The sequence below is a fragment of the Gadus morhua genome, chromosome 22 (genome assembly GCF_902167405.1).
Source record: "Gadus morhua chromosome 22, gadMor3.0, whole genome shotgun sequence".
Taxonomy (NCBI): Eukaryota; Metazoa; Chordata; class Actinopteri; order Gadiformes; family Gadidae; genus Gadus; species Gadus morhua.
In genome coordinates this window covers 9,585,085-9,605,789 of record NC_044069.1, presented here as the reverse complement: position 1 = coordinate 9,605,789, position 20,705 = coordinate 9,585,085, and the positions used below count along the sequence as shown (strand labels likewise).

Sequence of the window (20,705 nt, the reverse complement as noted above, 5' to 3'; positions counted from 1 at the left end):
CAGGTCAGATGACGAGGTTAGGTATTAAACCCACCACATATAGGCCGTGATCGACCTCATGAAAGCCTCTTCAATATCTGGTTCCGACCCTCTGACCCCATGCTGAGCAGGTAGCACAGCTTGTCAGAGCAGCGGCCCAACATCCATGGGCCGTGACATCATATAGCAAGACATGGGTCCATGCCGCAACGGCCAATCATTGGGCGCGACGGGCGGCGGTTCTTTGACCGACACGCTGCCACGAGCCAATCAAACGGCTCGCATAGTCAGGCGGGGGTAGGCTCTCTATTGACAGGTATACATCCCAGGGTAACAATACGAACTGTGCTTTGGTGGCTTGGAAGTTGCATCTGAAGGCTAGCTTAACGTTGCTCTGATGTTATCCTGAGAAATAACAAGCAAATATTTCGTTGCATTGGAGTGTGGGGGAAAACCGGTCCGACGGAATCGCTATGGCTGCTCCTTTGTATCAGATGTTGTTCGGGGACACCGTGGGGAAGATGAGCGATAACTTGACGTCGGTGTTCCTGGCTGTCTCGGTGATCACCCTGGCACTAGGATACCTTTCTAAGATGATGCTGCAGCAGTCGACTTCCGACCCTAATGTGGTGAGTTGGAGATTCACAGAAAGAAATATGTATGCCACACAATGACGACTTTGGAAAAAAAAACTCAAGCTTGTGGAAACCACGTATTCATGGTGACTCCTGGTGTGTAATATGCACCGTGCAATGGTCCTTTCCAGAAGCTCGACTCAATGATCTTTTTATTAATGTTGTTTTCAGAAATACCCACCTTACATCCCCTCTCGTATTCCGTTCCTGGGACAAGCGGTGGCGTTCGGCAAAAGCCCGATTGAGTTCCTTGAAAAGGCATATGAAAAAGTAAGTGCACCTGTTCGAGGCCATGGCAATTCGTTTTCCCGTCACTGAAGGGGACTCTGTCATTAACCCACTGAATTATGTTTCTCGTCTGTCCCCAGTACGGGTCCGTGGTTAGTTTCACTATGGTGGGGAAGACGTTCACCTTCCTGCTGGGAAGCGACGCCGCGTCTCTGATGTTCAACAGCAAGAACGAGGACCTGAGCGCCGAGGACGTTTACTCCAAGATCACCACCCCGGTGTTTGGCAAGGGGGTGGCCTACGACGTCCCCAACCCCGTGAGTCAAATGGACCTCAACCAAGCAATTTATACTCTCTGTCCCTCTCTTGTCTCTTTCTTTCTGTCTCTCACCCTTTTCCCCCCTCTCTCTCTATCTGTCTCTGTCTCTCTATCTATTAATTCATTAATCAATCAATTCATTCATTAATTGTTTTTGAAGCAACAACTAGTGTAGTCTTATATAACGGTTATAACGCATTGCTTTTACATAATTGTAAACTTTTTTGTTGTAACCTTGCAGATCTTTCTGGAACAAAAAAAGATGTTAAAGACGGGTCTGAACATTGCCCAGTTCAAAAAACACGTGTCTCTCATCGAGGATGAGACCGTGGAGTACATGAAGAGATGGGGAGACAGCGGAGAGACAAGTACAGTGGCTTACACACACACACACACACACACACACACACACACACACACACACACACACACACACACACACACACCACCTTAAACCAAACTTCTCCTCCTTTTTCTCCATCCCTCTCTCTCTCCCCCCCTCCTATCCCTCTCGCCCCTACCTCTCTCCAGACCTGTTTGTAGCCCTGTCTGAGCTGATCATCCTGACGGCCAGCAGCTGTCTCCATGGGAAGGAGATCCGCAGCATGCTGGATGAGAAGGTGGCCCAGCTGTACTGCGACCTGGACGGGGGCTTCAGCCACGAGGCCTGGCTGCTGCCCAGCTGGCTGCCGCTGCCCAGCTTCAGGTAGAGGACAGCTGGCTGTGGGGTCGGCTCTAGCATGGTCGTTTTTGGCTGTATCACTAAGGGCCTTGATTTTTTTTTATGTTAGCGTGAATTAAAAGCATAGGGGGGGGGGGGGGGGGGGGGCTTAAGTCCTTTTAAAGTCACTAAATATTAAAACTTGATGTTGCCTACACTGTTGATGATTGTCACAGGCATATTGTTATATATCTTAAGTCTAGCAAAGTAACCGCTAGGTGACCGCACTATACGAATAAAAGTGCAGGGTTATTCGTATAGTCTGATACCTCCTATTTCCTGCATGTTGCAGCCTATGTCCTGCATATCAAAACAGGATATACGACTTAAAAATCTCGTAAAATGCCGGCCTATGCTGTCAAGTTGACAGGAAATGGGTCGCATTCAGAAAAATTTACATTGAATCTAAGTATGTAGCGGTAACCAATGTCACAGTCAAGTGCACACGGGAGGTGAGGTAAACTGATCAAATGGATGCCTATGTTGTGGTTGTGCAGGAAGAGGGACCGGGCTCACAGGGAGATCAAGAGCATGTTCTTCAAGGCCATCCAGAAACGCAGGAACTCCAGTGAGAAAGGCGATGACTTCCTGCAGACCCTCATCGACGCAACCTACAAGTAAGACCACGCTAGGGATTCATTTGTTAACTCATCTTTCAATATTGATGGTAACAAATCAATATTGGAACTGCAAAATGCATTAAAAAGTACCACGCTACCAAGTTTCTAAAAAATCTTTTTTTATTGTTATGTGCAATTGAAGACCGTGCATCTTAACTAAGTGGCTTCTAATCTATATCAAACACTAGAGCTAAAAATGACAAAATAGTTCTCTCTCTCTCTCTCTCTTTCTTTTTTTGTTGTTCATGCCGCAATAAATACTTTATCAGGAAAAAGGTTTCAGGTGTTAAAAACAACATGCTTAATTGATGTGCCTAAAGTGGTATATGTTATTTTAATAAATGTAACACTAATTATGGTAATCCATCATCAATAAGTAAGTGTTTGTCAAGAAGTATCATGAATACCCTTTTTAAATTATTTATTTAATTGTATTATTTAGGAGCCAGGGTAAAACAGTTGTATTTGGCGTTTTGACTCTTTTTGGTGAAACTCCTCGCCCCTCTTAGCACACATTAAATGTTCTTTTGTTCTCCAGAGACGGCCACACCCTGAGCGACGACGAGATATCAGGCTTGCTGATTGGTCTGCTGTTGGCGGGCCAGCACACCTCCTCCACCACCAGTGCCTGGATGACCTTCTTCCTGGCCCGGGACAAGGAGCTACAGGAGCGCTGTTACGCTGAGCAGAAGGCCGTGTGCGGAGAGGACCTGCCCCCACTGGAGTTCGACCAGGTAGCCCCCAACCCCCCCGGTCCATCGACCCTAAACTGGTGCAGAGTTCAGAGTGCTCTCGACTTTTGTAAAGTTATCCTTTTTATGTTGCCTTGTATAAAGCTGTATCATGGCTAACGAGGGTTAGGGTTAGGGTTTAACTAATTTCCCATACGGGGGATTAATAAAGTCGTATCGTATGACTGATATTAAGTGAGAATGTTGAGTCAAGTTGTACCGTTGACATCTTTGAATTGCCCCAGCTTCCGATACAAAATCAAAACGCCTTAGTCCGTTATTTTGTTACAACTGAATAATTGGGAAAAAACACATATTTGAATACGCAATGTATATCTCGATTCTTGAACGAAGTTTAAACAATTTATTTTTTCATCCTATACACCTGTGTACTATACTTAAAAATATGACATTAAAAACGATATTTTATAAATCTGATTAAAATGTATTCCACAATTTCCGATTCCCTGCCAAATGACGTTCAGACATCTGACTTAACGAAGGAATCAAACGAACGAATCGTGATAGTGAACGAAACTGAAAGAACTGATTCCCGGAAAATAATCGTTTTGCCCATCCCTAATGGCCGCAGAGCTGCCAGCGTTAACACGTCCACCTGTACTTGTCCACAAGGGAGCAGCAAAGTCCTTCTGATTTACAGCTGTAATGCGTCTGGTGTATCCAACCAACTACGTACACATCGTTTTGATTTCGCCATGAGGGTAAATGTTATACTTGTGTCCGCCGGCCAAAATGAAAGGCAGATAAGGGGGTGATGCTTTGCGTAGATCCCTGACAGCTCAAATTCGGCACAGACAGACAAATTCACTGAGTACTGTGACGCAGCCCTTATGTTTGGGCCAGTCTGGTGTGTGCTTCCCTATTGGCCAGGTTTAATTTTGTGCTCAACGCATATTGATGTGTTAATGTCGTGCCCGGGCTCCTACCTACAGCTGAAGGACCTCGGCCTGTTGGACCGCTGTGTGAAGGAGACCCTGAGGCTCCGCCCCCCCATTATGACCATGATGCGGATGGCTCGCTCACCACAGGTACCACCGCTCACATGACACCTCTTACACAGAAAGATGAGATTGGGCACCACAAAACATACAGTTGATGGTGGAGCCAGAAAGGAAGAGTAAAAACAGAAGAAGGGTGTTGCATTTATTTATTTTTACTAAAATACAATTAAATTCATCGTCTTACTTTTTTTTCACTGAATTTGCCTATGTAAGTAAAAATCAATTTAATTCACTTATCCAACCTAAATTAAATTAAATTCACTTATAGTTATAAATCCTTACCGAATTGACCTATTTGTTACTAGAAGTGTTACTAAAAGTGTTGCTAAAACTCAACGCCATTAATCTCCGTTACTCGAGTTAAACCCGACACCAGTCCATCATGCCTTCGCTAACCTGTGCTGTTGGCGTGTCCAGAGTGTGGCGGGCTACACCATCCCGGCGGGCCACCAGGTGTGCGTCTCCCCCACCGTCAACCAGCGGCTGCCCGACACGTGGACGGAGCGCGACCAGTTCAGCCCCGACCGCTTCCTCAGCGAGAGCGCCGCCAGCGGCGAGAAGTTTGCCTACGTGCCCTTCGGCGCCGGTGAGGAATTAAAGTCTGTCTGACTTTATTCACCAAGCGGCCATCTTGGTTCTAAATGCTAGCCGGGTGGGGGGACTGAACGTGGAATTTTGGAACCAAAATGGCCGCTAGTTGAATTGGGCCAATGGCCTTTGCTAACGAATGTAAATAAAATACAGTTTGGTGACACTTTATTATAAAGTTCAGTTACAAGTAATTAATAAGCCATAAGTTAATGTTGAACTAAGCATTAACAGAACATGATTATACATTGTAGATAAAATAACCCCTATTTTACCAAAATGCTGTGATGTTGATAAGCCATTACAACCGAAGGCTAGATCTACCCTCTAGTGACAACCCAAATGGGAGTGTCCACCCAGATGTATAGTGGACAGATCAGCCTACCAGTTGGTACAGTCCACTGGAAAGGCCGTTCGGCTGAGAACTTAATCAATCTTCTACAAATATATATTCAAGTTTTGTTAATAGTTATTTCATCATTAACTAAAGGCTTACAAATGACTTATGACGGAACATTATTATAAAGTGTTACCCAGAGTTTTAAAGATGACCTGATATTGGGAAGATATAAATTCATTTTCAGTCAAATCCGAAGAAACTCTACCATTTTAGAGAGATGGGGAATGACATTTGGCATAGGAAATAAAATGAACCCCGGGCTGATCCTAGGTGTATCACCTACGCGCTGGCCACCAAGCTCTCATTATCAACATGAATAATGCTAACCATGTCCATTGCTTACAGGTCGCCATCGCTGCATCGGTGAAAACTTTGCGTACGTGCAGCTGAAGACCATCCTGTCGACCATGATGCGCGCGTATGAGTTTGACCTGGTGGACGGCTACTTCCCCACCATCAACTTCACCACCATGATCCACACGCCACACAACCCCGTCATCAGATACCGCAGCCGGGCGCGCTGAGGGGCTCGGAGAGGGGGGCTGGCGGGGGTTCAGGGGGGACGCCACAGACATCTGTTTATTTTTTTATTTAAAGTCCGTTGGGGTTTTTTTAAGAGAATGTTGACGAATGCGTTGCATTTGTGGGGAGTTGTTCCCCGTTGTCGGGCCTGGGGTGGGATGCTTTTAGAAGCATGACTGAAGTTTTACACTGCTGTGGCACTGACTAGTCTTATTCCTTATGGGAATGTTTCAACATGGAAAATGTAATGATGTCATTTGAAACCTCTCTGAGGCGGTTCTGGAAGCTGGACAGCTTCATTTTATCTTATGAAAGCTCTTTTCTGATTCATTCACCGTTGAGTCATTATCTAGCATTTATGAAATTCTCTCTGGAAGGAAACCCAAGTTGAACTACTAATGAATGAGTAAAGCAATCAGCACACTACTTGCGGAGAATATGTTTGGGTGATTTGTAAGAACAAAATGATACTTTGCAGAATAGTTTTTCACCACTCTTTGAACTACAAGAATGACCACTTCTCAGCAGATGACGTCCATGCCAACATTGTGTGTGATTAGTCCAAAAATCAGGGCTCCCTGATTTATTAAGATTCATTCCCACAATCGCAATTCAGATTTCCCGTCTCCATGGCGACCCCACTTGTCTTAACTAATGGTTACGTGACCAAATCAAAACCGCGTTTAGCATAAAACAAGTTGGTCTGCAAAGGACTTCAGTGTCGCCTACTTCTTCTGAGGTATGCTGCCCTCTAAAGCCTAAACAATGTCTACGCCATACGTGTTTATGGGAGTCCAAGTAGTGCCTCGATGGATTTCACTTGTCCCTAGTGAAAAACACTTTATTGTATGACCGTTAAGTGTACCGTTATCTACCTATGTTTCTGTTCAAATAAACACACATCCTACCACAAAAACTAGGCTGTTTGTTCTGGTTGGGCTTTTCTGTTCTGCACTGAGTTGATTTTCTTCCTGTGTGGAATGTGATTTGGCGACACAAAGGAGTTCCATCAGAATGTTGTAGCCTACTCCTGCTTTCTGCGGAATTCAAGTCGGAGAAACACATCAGTAGTCTGTGGTTTTACATTTTGTTTGTGTGTATAATATATCTAAGAACCTAAACAAAACATTACCCTAAATCGAAAGCCGAAAATGAAATCCTAACCAAAAAATTTAGAATAAAGAATGCTCATAAAAATAAATAGACACACAATCGACCTTCCCCCTAGTTAATTCATGTGGACCAGCTCGTTTGCCAGATGACTCTCTTGCTGTAGTGTCCAATCTGGCATGTGGTGGACGGAGTGCATCCCCTCTCCTCTTGATGCACTGGGCACCATGCATGAATATTTAATGATGCTTAGTGATATCCTCCATATTGAAACGGATATTCGCTCCACTACTTCAAGGTTCGATTGCCCGAGAAGCTTGGTCAAACAGATCTCCATACTGAACAGAATAATAAATGAATAGTATACAATTTTTAATTATTAGTATCATTATTATTCACGATATATATATTCAAGATACCCAACAGTTCAACAAAACAACGAACACCCCAAAAAATAATCCTTATTGTCAGAATTGGAACCCAATTGACAAAGCGATTTTATAGTCTGTGTTACTCAACTATAATTAGTTTTGGTATATTGGTATGTTTTTATTGTATATTGTGTATGTGTATGTATGTTCATGTATTGTGTATGTTTTGAGATGATAGGCTGTGCTTGTGGTGTCTAAGGTAACAGACCATTGCACAGAGAAGAGGACGTCTGTTGTAAAACAACACTGGAACGCTCATAGGCCTCAAGTACTCTTCAGCTGGCTCAATGTTTATGGACACAGGAATCAAAGTACTTCAACCATCGACCCATACACCATGAAACATAGAACATGGAATTATAACTGGTAAAAAGGATATGATGGTGGTTCTAGTTATGTAAGATAAGATAAGGTTATAAAACTAGCATCTTATTTAAAGGCAACATGTCTTATTTGGTCGGCTGTTGTCATTATCATGATTTTTTTCTTGTTTGAACAAATCCTAGTGATAAATCCAACTAAACATTACAAATCAAGTTGAATTAATATACTTCTTTTGCCAATGAGAAAATGTTAGATAGCATTGCAATAGCGAGCATAACACAGATATATGAATTAGTTGAGTACAGTCCCAACAAATTCATTTCCAACCCATTCACCCTTTTTCCTAAACAACAAATTGAATTCAAAATGAGAGGAATAGAAGAGCTATTGGTCATTAAGGATGAATGCATTTCACACCATTTATAACCATGAGCTATCACCAAGATGTCACACGACCTGCTCTTGGTCGTGATGTATCTGAAGACCCTGCAAGTTCCTAAAATACTCAATAGTCAAACAACAACAGATGTATTGTAGGCTCAGCCTGTCAAAATATTAAGCAGCACTATTGTTGCAGGTGCAGTCTCACAAACACACGCACGCACGCACGCGCGCGCGCGCGCACGCACACACACACACACACACACACACACACACACACACACACACACACCACACACACACGCACACGCACACCGCACACGCGTTGTCGTTTAGACATTATAATGACTGGGGGGGGGGGGGGGGGGGTGTGTTCTACTTAGAGTTGCTATTTGAGAAACCCGGGTACAACAGTGCTCCTGACATAGTACTCCCCGTGGAACATGAATATTTCATGCAGCTAAACTTTCGAATGGCGCAGCGCTCAATCTATTGGGGTGCAGTTGGTCGGTTTCTATGCGAAGGAAATCGCGTTGGCAACGCGTCCGGTGGGGCCTCGCCATTAGTGGATTGCGTGCACAGCAAAGTGCTCACTGGTCAGCTCGGGGATCGAGGCAAGGAGGATGTCTAAAAGAAGATGGGTAGAATTCAAGATCAGTCAGACTATCAGCTGCTCGGCCCCCATATCGAGAAGAAACAGACCTTCGTCTCCAGCTGCTGCGTCTTCAGCTGCTGGTATGTATACATTAACACAACAGTGTTTAAACCCTATAGGCTATGAGAGTTTATACAGAGTATGAGAATCAACGATCTTATCTGTGTGACACCTTGATTGTCACAAGGGTGTATTTTGCTATTTTACTAATTTATAAACAAACTATTACCCTAAGTGGGGGGAATTAAGCACATTTTCGCGCAAATTAATCAAAAAGCGCCAAATTTGGCACAGATGTAGCTCAGGTCATACTGAAATTATTTAGCAAGGGCGCCGGAACCAGTGACCCTTGGGGCCAAGATGGCGGCCAATCCAATATGGCCGCTGCCTCAAAAGGGTTCCGGCCATAACTTTTGAACCAGGTGAGTAACTAATGCAAACTTTATATATTTTTCAGCTTAATTGGTCATGGGAAACACATAGGAATGTTAATATTTATGATCTGGTGCATCTGGTCCCCTTATTCCTCCAAAAAAGCAGTTTTGGCTGTAGTATGGGGCCCGCTTTACACCCCATTATTCGCGCAACTTCATCTACATGCACCAAATTTGGCACAGATGTAGCTGAGGGCATACTGAAATGATTTAGCCAGGGCGCCCGAGCCAATGGTCCCTGAGACCAAGATGGCTGCCAAATCCAATACGGCCGCCGCCTGAAAGGGATTCGTCCATAGCTTCTGAACCAGATGAGATACAAATACAAACTTGATGTCTATTTTTGCCTTTTTTGACCAAAGGAAACCCATTGGAATACTTAAAACTTATGATTAGGTATATCAGGACCCCCCCAAATTCCCTAAATTCAATATGGCCGCTGTCCGAAAAAGGGTTTTGGCTAAAAAATGTAAACCAAATGCGCTACAAATGAGGATGTGGTGTCTATTTTATGTTTATTGACCACAGGAAGTCCATTGGCATATTTAGGGCTCCGAGCAGCGAAGCTGCTTGGTCCCCTATTGTTTCTGTAACAGCATTTTTTTCCCTCAAATTCTCTAAAAGTCATACTGCAGCCTATACCGTAAGTCAGAAACTCTTGAAATTTTCAGGTATGGTTTCAATAACCCCCACTACCCATAAACCCAATTTGGCCATATTGGATTTGGAGGATTAAGGGGTCCAGATATACTGGAGCATAAATATAGACATTCCTATGTGTTTCCTATGATCAATTAAGTAAAAAAATACATCAAGTTTGTATTTGTAGCTTATGTGGTCAAAATAACCACATTGAACCCTTTTCGGGCAGCGGCCATATTGGATTTGGCCGCCAGCCTGGCCCCGAGGGTCGCTGGCTGCGGCGCCCTAGCTAAATCATTTCAGTATGACCCTACATCTGTGCCAAATTTGGCACTTTTAGATGAATTTGCGCGAACTTACCTATTTATGTGCTTAATTCCCCCAACTACCTTGCATATGTGTGTATGCCATCAAAACGAATGATGAGACCAGATATATACATATTCAAGTTTAGAAAGTTTAGCTGAAAATATAATCAAACAATATACATACTATTCTCCTACAACATCAACATCCTGTAATATTCCCATGCATTGGTTACCAATTGATAATCTTCTTTAAAAGTAGTGAAATAGTTTACTGAAGCCTGAGTAGCAACACTTGAATGACGGAATACAAAAACCATACCTTTCCATTTCATATTATAATAACCTGTTACAAATTAAATAATCACCAACTTAATATTGAATATATATATATATATATATATATAATATATATATATAAATAACTGTTTTCTGCACCCTTGTTTCAATGACATGCTGAAGGGGGCGTGGCCTATACGGCACCTAGGCGACGTCATCACAGCCAGTCTCATGTTTACGTGGAAAACATGGCGGCCGGGTTGCGCTGACATCGCGGAGCTAGCCGCTAGTATTGGGACTCCCTCGCACACCCTAGGAGGTTTCACTCCATGGAACAGGCTTTCGGAACAGAGGGTCTCGTAACAAGCATTTAGTAGTATTGTTGTGTCTTCTTATGAAGCAATTCCCCGTCCTGTTTCAGCAACCGGGACAACCGAAATGGAAGACGAAGAGAGGCAAAAGAAGCTAGAGGCCGGCAAGGCAAAGGTATGTGGATATAAGTTCCTTCATCCGGACAAAGTTAATCAAAATGTGTCTTTCGTGCAACAACTTTATGATCGCTATCGTTATTTGAACGACTACCGGTTTGGTGTGTCAGCTGTCCTAAGCCCGCGTCGCTCCCTCCTCCAGTCCCTGCTGTCAGTCGCACTAAACATGCGCCCTGCTCTGACAGCTGAGGGTCTGGTCAGCAGTAGTAGTAGTAGTAGTAGTAATAGTAGTAGTAGGCTTGTTTAAACAGATGGGTTTTTGCTGTCACTGCTTGATCGTTGAGGTGCTGGTGTTATCGTTGTAACGTTTTGAGGACAACGTTGTGTGTACTCATTCAGGTCAAGAATGTGTTATTACACCCTTGTTAATCAATGGCGTGTTAACGTCAGCCACGCGAAGACGATGGATCCTGTGTGACTGGATTTACGGGACGTGCCCTCACTGGCTTTAGCAAGACAGAAACCACTACACGGGAATTACTTATGTATACTTCGAACCACACTATGCTTGTTATAGCTATACCATGCAGGGACGCCAAATGGCCTATGAAAAATGGCCTATGCTAATTGTCAACTATAACATAGTTTAAGCCAACATATGCTATAATATGATGTATGAGCAGTGCAGCGTTATTACACAAGAGAGCCTGACTAATAATGGGTCTAATTTGTACATTTGCTTGTCAATAAATATGCTAATTATTTTTCATAATAAGCCTGAACTCCAATCAATCGAATAGAAGACTTCAGCTTCAGCCATTCATTTACCATTAACTGTGTTATACATATTTTTTGTTTATTCCTGTGTGCCACACCCTGGAATAATATATATTTACAATACGTTGTTATAGGATGTTATAAGATAACTAACTTTTGCTGGAAAGACCTGCCACACATGGGCTTAGTTGTAGTCTATTGCAGAACTTAAGTTGTGTTATAACAGACTATCTAGTTACCATAGGGGCGGCATGTGGCTCAGGAGGTAGAGTGGGCTGGTACTCGGCAGGTTGCTAGTTTGAGCCCCATCTCCTCCTAGCTGAGTGTTGAGGTGTCCCTGAGCAAGACACCTCACCCTGACGAGCTGGCCGTCTCCTTGCATTCACACTCCGACACTGCCGTCGGAGTGTGAATGTGTGCACGAATGGGTGAATGCTGGGCAATATTGTAAAGCGCTTCCGCTTTGAGTGGCCACTGGTTAGAAAAGCGCTAAATGAATGCAAGCCCTAGACAGTCCATGAGCAAGACGCCCTAACCCCTATACCAGTTCACTAGTGACATGTCTCTAGATAAGTCACTTTGGATAAAAGCGTCTGCTAAATGCTCATTTGTTATCCAGGGTGATGGATGTATATTACAGAGAGAAGGGAATTCAAACGCAGAGGAGCGTAGCGGCACACCCATAAAGTGTCTCTTCATACCTATGGTGGATAACTACAAATATTTGGTTACTGTGTTTGATAATGGCTTGAGCTTTCAGGCTGATGCGGATGCCATTGCTAAGGTACAACGACGCCTTTATGTGTTAAGAAATATAAATTGAATGTGTGCAGCAAAATAAGGACTCTGTTCTACCGAACTTCCATTGAGTCGGGTTGTGAATAGTTTGGGAACTTGGGAACCTGAATCTTGCCAATAGGAATAGTCTCGTCATGGTAGCCAGTAATGTTATTGGGTTGAACCGAGCACAGCTCCCTGACTGTTACCCTCGGCAGGTGATAGGGAAGACCCACGCCCTACTGGACTGTAGTGACAGCCCCTTCAGAGTGAGTTGAGGCCTCTATGTTCAGGTAGAAGATAGGGAGGTTCAACAAATAGGACTTTACATTTCCAAGACTCTTTTGTTTGCACTGCAATTAGTTGGCAGAATTTGCACAAATGATTGCATTAGCATTTGTTTCACTCTGCGATTTGCTCATCTTTTGGCTTCACATTCTATGATCTTGTGCTGTATTGTTACTGTTTTGTTGTGACTATGTCCTGTCTGGTAGGTTAAAATATCCCCAGTGGGGTCATAGAATTTGACTTGATCTAGCGTAGCCGCATACCTTTGCTCTCATAAAGTCACACCACACCAGCCAATTAGCTTTATATATTTATATATTTTATGTATTTAAATAAACGTAGCTTTATTGGTTCAATTAGCCCAATTAGCTGTGTAAGAAAACATCAAGAGAAACGGTGTGAACCACATATAGGCGGGACCGTGACCTTGACGGGAATGAAACCCAACAGAGGGCTACCGAACATATGTCCTGTGGCTCTGAACAAACCCTTTTTTACAGACTACTTTCATTATCTCTCCCAGCTGTGCCCCTATACAATAACACAATGGATTCACAGCGACCCCTTTAAAGAGCTTTGGGTCAAGTATTGAATCCAGAGTCTGAGGAAATGAATGCACGGTTCACTGGTTTTAAAGGTCAGTGTCAATGTGGGACGGGGGCAGACACATTGGGAAGCAAGGCAGGAGTTTATCTAGTGTTGCCTCTGGACCTGGCTAATCCTTTTGGAGACTGTTAATCGTGATTTGCAAGGCGATTAAAGTCCTGTCTGTTTGTTGGACAGAGTGGTAGCCAGTGATGTCCTGCGCATTATATTGATTAACTGAACTTAATGCCACTTGTATAACAAATTCCTTTTCATACAAATAGCCTCCATTCAATTCCTCAGGTAGACTCAGGTTTAAGGTAGATAACGGAGATAGTAATTAATGCATAATAACCTGTCCTGTTGGCATCCTTGAGCAAGGTGCCCCTGAACCCCTACCTGCTCATTAATAATGCTTTGGATCGCTTTGCAGCGCTGCTTTGGATAAAGTAGTCAGCTGAATGACTAATCAATACCAAACACTGGAATAGCTTCAGTAGCTCTGGCATCAACTCAATACATGCTCCTGTAAAGATAAGATGGCTCTAAAATAATTATCGTCTGCCTACTAGCCAGGATAACCCATAGCAGGACATAGCCTTGTCTTACGGTATCTATTATGAGTAGTCGGTGTGAGATAACTGAGACACAAAAAGGAAAAACGAATTACAGTAGCATGAGAGCTCTGCCAAACACTGTGTTAGCTGATGTAGCTCTCACTGGCGCCGTGACTGTGCACGTTCACACTCTAATAATAATAATAATAAATTTTATTTATAATGCACTTTATATTCAAGAATCTCAAAGTGCTTCAGAGAAAAAAAAAACTCTAGCCCTGGAAATCATTCACAACGATTAACCAAGCGCTATAGCATGAGCAGCGATGAAGCATTTGCTTGCTGTAACTTGTAAAGTATATCATATATTTTTTGTAAGAATTTGCAGGTCTCCATTGACAACCTGAAAGTGATGATTCATGAAATATTTTAAGTGTGATCACTTGATGTAATCACACTTTGATGTGTGATCACGTCAATCCTACCTCCCTTATCACAAGCATAACAAAGCCATATTGTATCATATATATATTTTACTGTCACTACTCACGTTAATAATAATATTACTAATGTACCATATTAGAACAATGTTTGCAAACACAGCCTGGAAACAGCAGATGGTGTGTCCCGCCTTCGTTACGCCTCTCCCCCCAGATGGTGCTGAACCTTCGGTGTCTCCCAGCCTCCACGGGCTCCAGCACCACCAACACCCCCCGCCCTCTCACTCCTCAACACATGGCCGGGCCCCGCTCTATCTGTGGCATGACATCGCTGTCACGCAGACGGCAAGCCCCGGTTCCTCTGAACCTCCCGGCTGGGGAACGATGGTCTTACCGGGAAAGCAACGCAGCAGACGTTTGCGTTTCAACCATGTTGCTTCACAAACTAGGAGCACTTCCTATTTAGTGACATGGAGAATGAGGGCTCCCCATATAAGAGGTGTGTCTCGACTCAATGATCGATCTGCGTTATCTCAGATCTTAAGGGCTTTATGAACAGACATTGTGTTCAGAAATTTGTCTTCCCACAGCAACAGATCTCTTTTGGATCTCCAATAAGTGTTCGGATCCTGTTCAAGGTGCAGTTAAGAGGAAAACGTTGGAAGCTTGCTGTTACACCGTAATACTCCAAAAGGCAAATTATCCACATTGTATGCCCGTACCTTTCTAAAAGAGTTTCCTAATTTGGCCTGTGAGACTTTTTTCGTCCTTGGGGTGTGAATGTGTGAAGACATGGCACCTGTGAGAGATGGGCCCACTTTTGGGGGTTTGTGCTACCTGTGGTTTCATACCATTAGACTCTGTGCTCTCCTCTGGGCACCCTCAAACTGAAGGCCTAGACGCTCTCTGTGTTTTGTAGACATTAACGGGGAATCTGAACATTCAGAACATTTTACATCAATGGAACACTGCAGATTTAAAATCAGAGGGCGTACACCGAAAGGAAGCTGCATAGTTAGTTCATGAGTAACTTTGAATTGGAACTGGTATTTGTTGAACAAAAAACAAAAAGTGATCTGGTTGGAATGTGTTGGCCCTCCATCCCCATATCTTGTAGAAAAAATAGTGAATGTGACAAGACTGAACCAATGGGGAGATTCTAGGGAGGATTTAAGTACCCTTGAATCCCCCACATCTTAACCCCTTTGACCCGTCTTACTAAAGCGATGTGCTTTGAAGTTTTTATATTTAAGTGCAAATTAAGCCTGCTAGGATGTACTCATATTGATAAATATCTCAATCTCCTATGAATCAGTGGAGTCAGAAGTATTTCCTAATAATGACGTATAGTAAGTTACGTAAAAGGGAAAGTGAGAATTTCTGTTAAATAAGAAATCAAGTGGCCTGAGGTACTTTTTAATAAATTATAATCAACCGGTTCAGAATCTTTTTCAAAGGCTTGTGACCTCCTTTTAAGGTCTGAAATGTTTTAACTTTTTGTATACTTGTGCATTTCCCTACACATCACTCTCACCCAATATACGTCTGCCCTTGATATCAAAGTCGTACGCTTTGCACCACATTAAGGGAGATGTAGTTGTTTTGCTCATGGGTTCAAATCAGTCTGTTCTTATGTATAGAAGAACCTTCCAGGGGGCCTTTTTCAAGCTCTTTTTCTTCAACTGTTTTTCTTTTTAAATATCACTTGCTTCCATGTCGGAAGCCCCTATCCGGTGACACCAACTTAACTCACGCCCGTACCCCGAAGTTAAGTCACTCTGTCGTAATCTATTTGTTTGCCGAGCTGTTTACGGGATTAACGCCTGGCACAGCAACAAGCGTAGGTGGCCTGTCATATATAAACTCAAGGAGGGAGGAATCCCTCATTCGCTCGTTCACAGAGCCAGCGGACACTACTCATGGAGCACAGAATGTGGCGGTTGAATATCACTAAGCTGTGCAGCAGCACTGTGGGTACCGTTTGTTTGTTACGTAGCAGTCTGTTTTAGGATTGGACATGAGAGTAGGTTTCGAGGTTGTGGATCAAATGGCGGTAATGTGATGTAGCTTGATGCATAAAAAAAAATATTACCCAAGCCCAATGGGGCATTTGGGGCTATTATCTTTGTATTTTGTTAATTATTCCATATTTATTTTTACCTTTAATACCTCTTTCAAGGGTTTCAATCAATGAAATACTTCCTTTATGTTTTTGTTTAACCATCGATTTTGTTTTTGTTGCCCATTATCTTTTTGGAAAATTGAGATTGGTTATTATCGTTTTTTTATTTATAATCATATGTTTGGTCACTTTGTACAGCTTGCATGGAGGAAGACTTATGTTTGTGTTCAACCACTGACTGCATAAAGTAGCTTGTACCCTAGCGGTGTTTAACTCCTCTCCTCTCTCTTTTCTGCCCCAGCTGGCGGAGTACCGGCAGCGCAAGGCCCACGCCGACTCCCAGAAGAGACAGAAGAAGAAGAAGAAGAGGAGGCTGGACAAGGAAGAGGAGCCGGCCGGGGAGGACGTGCACCAGGGGAGGGACGCCCGTAAGGTCCTCCCAGGGGAGATGGAGGAGGAGGAGGAGGAGGGGGAGGAAGGAGGGGCGGAGCATGAAGAACAGCCGGCGCCGGGGGAGGAGCTTCCCGAAGGGGGTGGAGTCAGGGGGGATCCTGACATTCCCAACACGACGGAGCTGACGTTCTCTAGGACCCTGCGGAGCGGCGAGACGGTCAAGCACGACCAGACCTACACCATCGAGGTAGGAGAGTGGCTGTAACTAGGACACCTGGCTGACAGACGGGCCTCATCCCCTTACTTCCTCCCCTGGTTTAAGTAACACCTGCTGATGTCTGGCAACGGTCCAGAGTGCAGTCGGAGCGGCTGAACTCACATGTAGGCCAGGCGTCCGGTTGTGGTATAAGAAGGGACAAAAGTTGACGTAAACAAATTCTCAAGACACAGGCAAGCATAGACTTCTTGTGCAGGCAATGTCATGCAATTCCATGTCTGTCAGACCCCCTTTTGAATGTTTCTGTGTTTTTAATGATCGATTCACTCTTCCTATTGATGCAGTGGGTGGTGCGTTAAGGCCACCTTGTTAACTGCCATGGTAACCAGGATGGTGGTGTAACTAAGCATGCTGCTGAAGCTATAATTGACATCAGATGGTCTTGGAAGCCTAACCTGCTGTCATGGTGATCAATTCAAATCCAGTGCGTTAATTAGTAGAAACTCTTTCGACTGCTTTTTAATTTCTGCAGTACAATATTGTTGTTTTAAGTTTTGGGGTTCATGAGGGACCCTCAAATTTAAAGTTATCAGGAAGGTGCACTCTTTAAATTATGGTCTTGCGTTTGTGTTTTTAAAATTAATGCTAGTTGCTTTAATCTCAAAAAAAAGTCTGTAGTTGATGGAGGAACGAAATGTATGTTTCCAAAGGTGCGTAATTCTCAAGGATAACTGAGGAAAAAAAAAAGCTGTCTTTTGCTGGAGGAACATGACATTTGATTCTGTCTTTTGTAAAGAGAATGTCAGGCAGTCATGGACAAACTAACAGCGTAAAGATCCATTAAAACCCATGTACTCACTGTGTGCTTCATGCCCGAGCAGCCCTCACACACACACATACACACGCACGCACGCACGCACGCACGCGTGCGCGTGCGCGTGTGCGTGTGTGTGTGTGTGTGTCACCCCACGGCGTTCGTAGTTGTTCAAGTTCTTTTTTTCCCTGAAAGCTTGTACGGGTTGTTGAACTAGTACTAGACTACCGGTTGCCGTGGTAACAGACAATTGCCGCTAAATGGTTTGCCTCGTTGCTGCGTGTGTGTGTGTGATGTGACCCTCGGCCGAGTCACTGCAACGGACCAGACAGGTTGAATCACGAAGGACCCCTGTTCTTGTGGGTGTACTTCGATGTGTGTGTACTTCGATGTGGGTGTACTTCGATGCGGGTGTACTTCGATGCGGGTGTACTTCGCTGTGTATTCAGAACGGGGTACCCTTGAGGCAGGACTAGGTGAGCTTCTAGTTTTGGCAGGATTAAATAAATGATCCTAACCCGACCGGTAACAAATATAATAATAATAATAATAATAATTCATTATATTTATATAGCGCTTTTTCAATGACCCAAAGAGGCTTACAGAAGGGGGGGACCTAACTCACCACCACCAGAGTGGTGGTGAGTTAGGTCCAAATATCATGGGTAGCATTTAGGGTTGATGTTATCATTGATTCTCGGACGTTCTTGAAACGTTTCCGTCGATATCTGACACACAATGCAGTCTCTTCTTTGAGCCGCTGTTCATCCGTGCCATACTTTAGTGACCGTCTGCAGTGGGCAGCACTCGAGTGAAAATGGTTAGCCTTGTGTATACAATTCTGGTTATAACGTACAACGTTTTATTGCTAAAAAATAAATAAAATAAACTTGTTCCCCCCCCCCCCCCCCCCCCCACCCGATGTGAGTAGTTGGACTAGCTGGATTGTTTTTTAAGGAAGTCAATATGGTTAAACTGCTATATAACCAAGCACCGTTGTTTTTGATTCATGCCCGTTTCAATTGGTTGTGTTCTCGTCGGACTGTTTTTGTTTTTGAGCTCTACACTAATTGCTGTTGATTTTCCATTGAGGCTCTTGGTTGCTGCTAATCCTGCAGCATCAGACAGGGAGCTGGGGAGGGGGGGGGAGGTTACCGTAGCAACCGACTCGGCCTTAAAGTTCCATCTTAAGTCCTTTCACTAGTGCCTGCATGAGCCATAGATGTGTTTGAAAGCAAAGTAGCTATGCGCTGTCTTACTGTGTGTGTGTGTGTGTGTGTGTGTGTGTGTTTGTGTGTGTGTGTGTCAGACACATTTCCACATGTATCTAGAAGCTGTTACAAATTCATGTTGTGCCTTGTCTACTTTTGTGTGTAACTAGGGCATAACGCTGTGTCACGTTGTGATTGCTGATTGGTTGGTTGGAAGTGGCAGATTTCTTGATTTTTTTAGATTCTGCTGTTGGTTATTGACATTCAAATTCCCAGGGATCTTGAATGTCAATTTTGAACATGAACTATTTATGTTTGCATTATTTTTTGGCATAAATCTTCTGTTGTACGCATTTCAGTTATCTCTCTGCGAAGTTCCTCACCAACTGGATCACTGGAAAAGATTTATTGTTGTTTTGCTGCTTTGTAAGACTTGGAATCAAGCCTGTTTTTTTTTCCGATGCTGTATGTATTATACTGTAAAATGGTGATTTTTTACATCCGCTATTTCCTGTCTCCTTCTTTCCTTTCTGCAGCCAGAAAGCGAGGTCTCCACCACCGCCGACGACTACTCCTCCGAGGTGAGACCAAACACTGCCGCGAGGACAATGGGAAACAAATCAGAATATAAAGAGGATTTTGGGTGATGATTTGCATTTGTTATTTGTTCCCCTTCCCTTGTGAGGCAACAAATACATGGAAAGCTGATTCAGAAGAGCATTGCATCAACAAATCCATTTGAAATGTTTATTCGATCAGCATGTAGCATAGCTGGATCCAGCCTCGTTAAACATTAATTACTGGATTGTTATGTTTCACGTTGATTGTATAAAAAAATCCGGAGTGCTCTCTGTGTTAATTCAACATAATTAAACAAGATGCTAGGTACATTCAATACAAAACGACACCAAGTGGCCCTTTTTCCTGCATAATCTTGAACTCTGACCGACCGTATTGTGAATTAACAGGTCAATGGCTGCCATGTGACGACAGTGAACCTCATGACGTCTTCTGAGGAATTTATCTGGGTACAGTAGAGAAAAGACAATCCACTCTGCTTCGCGGGGGCCTAAATCTAAACACCAAACCTCTTGTAATAACGCTAACCTTCCTTCCGCTTGCCTACTCTTTCTCCTCTACGTCGTCTGCTTTAATCCACTAACCAATGTTTTTTTGTACTGTTTTTGCAATTTGCGCATTTGCCCTACGCCGGCACGCTCCCGAGAACAGGGAGTCCGAAAGGAAGTTGTGCACTCGAGAGGGGGAAAGAAAAACACGACCAAGTCGTTTTCCTTGCGTTATTACATTATTTGTGCCCTGAGAAGAGCCTAAGACGTACCAGCGGTGCATCGTGACATTACAGAAGGAGTAAATTGGCGGTGAGGCCGGCAGGAGAGCGTTGCCTAAGAGGGCGACAGGAGCTGAAGAGAGATGGGGACGGGTTGGACAGAGGGCTTCAGTGAGGGAGTGAGTGAGTGTGTGGTGTTGTTACGCAACCAGCACCCTCTATTGGCTAGTTTCAAGGTGAGGCAGAAGAAAACCAGACTGAGGAAGAATGACGGAAGAAAGAGAGAAATGAAAGAACGAGAAACGAAGGAACGAGACGTTACGCTGTTGTTGTTTGGTTAGAGGTAGCCGTGGCGACAGGCTTTGTTGTTTTTAACTGAGACGGCTGTGTGATCAGGTGTGGTGTGATTATTCGTATTGAAGCGCACACTGGGAAGTGAAGTGGCGCGCATAGAAGAAATGTGATGACGCATTTATGAGCCG

The 20,705-nt window shown here is 43.7% G+C and overlaps 2 protein-coding genes across 7 annotated transcripts in view; both read left to right on the top strand.

The window, feature by feature from the left end:
• The first annotated feature begins 275 nt into the window (after window positions 1–275).
• On the top strand, window positions 276–6,684 carry cyp51 (cytochrome P450, family 51). The gene is made up of 10 exons (XM_030348129.1): window positions 276–608; window positions 786–884; window positions 983–1,159; window positions 1,403–1,529; window positions 1,693–1,867; window positions 2,380–2,499; window positions 3,041–3,236; window positions 4,187–4,282; window positions 4,673–4,841; window positions 5,589–6,684. The coding sequence occupies exons 1-10, from the start codon at window positions 453–455 to the stop codon at window positions 5,765–5,767; spliced, it is 1,494 nt and encodes a 497-aa protein (XP_030203989.1). The 5' UTR covers window positions 276–452; the 3' UTR covers window positions 5,768–6,684.
• Window positions 6,685–10,567: 3,883 nt separating this feature from the next.
• Window positions 10,568–20,705, top strand: part of akap9 (A kinase (PRKA) anchor protein 9) — a 75,571-nt gene continuing 65,433 nt past the window's right edge. For 4 of the 6 annotated variants that reach the window (XM_030348074.1, XM_030348076.1, XM_030348073.1 and 1 more), the window contains exons 1-4: window positions 16,082–16,148; window positions 16,602–16,940; window positions 19,472–19,516; window positions 19,904–19,963. In XM_030348074.1, coding sequence (XP_030203934.1) covers window positions 16,098–16,148; window positions 16,602–16,940; window positions 19,472–19,516; window positions 19,904–19,963 — 495 coding nt within the window. In that variant the 5' untranslated portion in view covers window positions 16,082–16,097. Of the gene's footprint in view, window positions 10,813–16,081; window positions 16,149–16,601; window positions 16,941–19,471; window positions 19,517–19,903; window positions 19,964–20,705 lie in introns of those variants that run through there. The other 2 variants (XM_030348072.1, XM_030348075.1) reach the window with 2 other exon arrangements.

Coding starts and splice junctions, on each gene's coding strand:
- cyp51 (XM_030348129.1), top strand. CDS start 453: ATGGCTGCTCCTTTGTATCAGATGTTGTTCGGGGACACCGTGGGGAAG. Junction 1,868..2,379: donor CTGCCGCTGCCCAGCTTCAG/GTAGAGGACAGC, acceptor GTGGTTGTGCAG/GAAGAGGGACCGGGCTCACA. Junction 3,237..4,186: donor CCCCACTGGAGTTCGACCAG/GTAGCCCCCAAC, acceptor TCCTACCTACAG/CTGAAGGACCTCGGCCTGTT.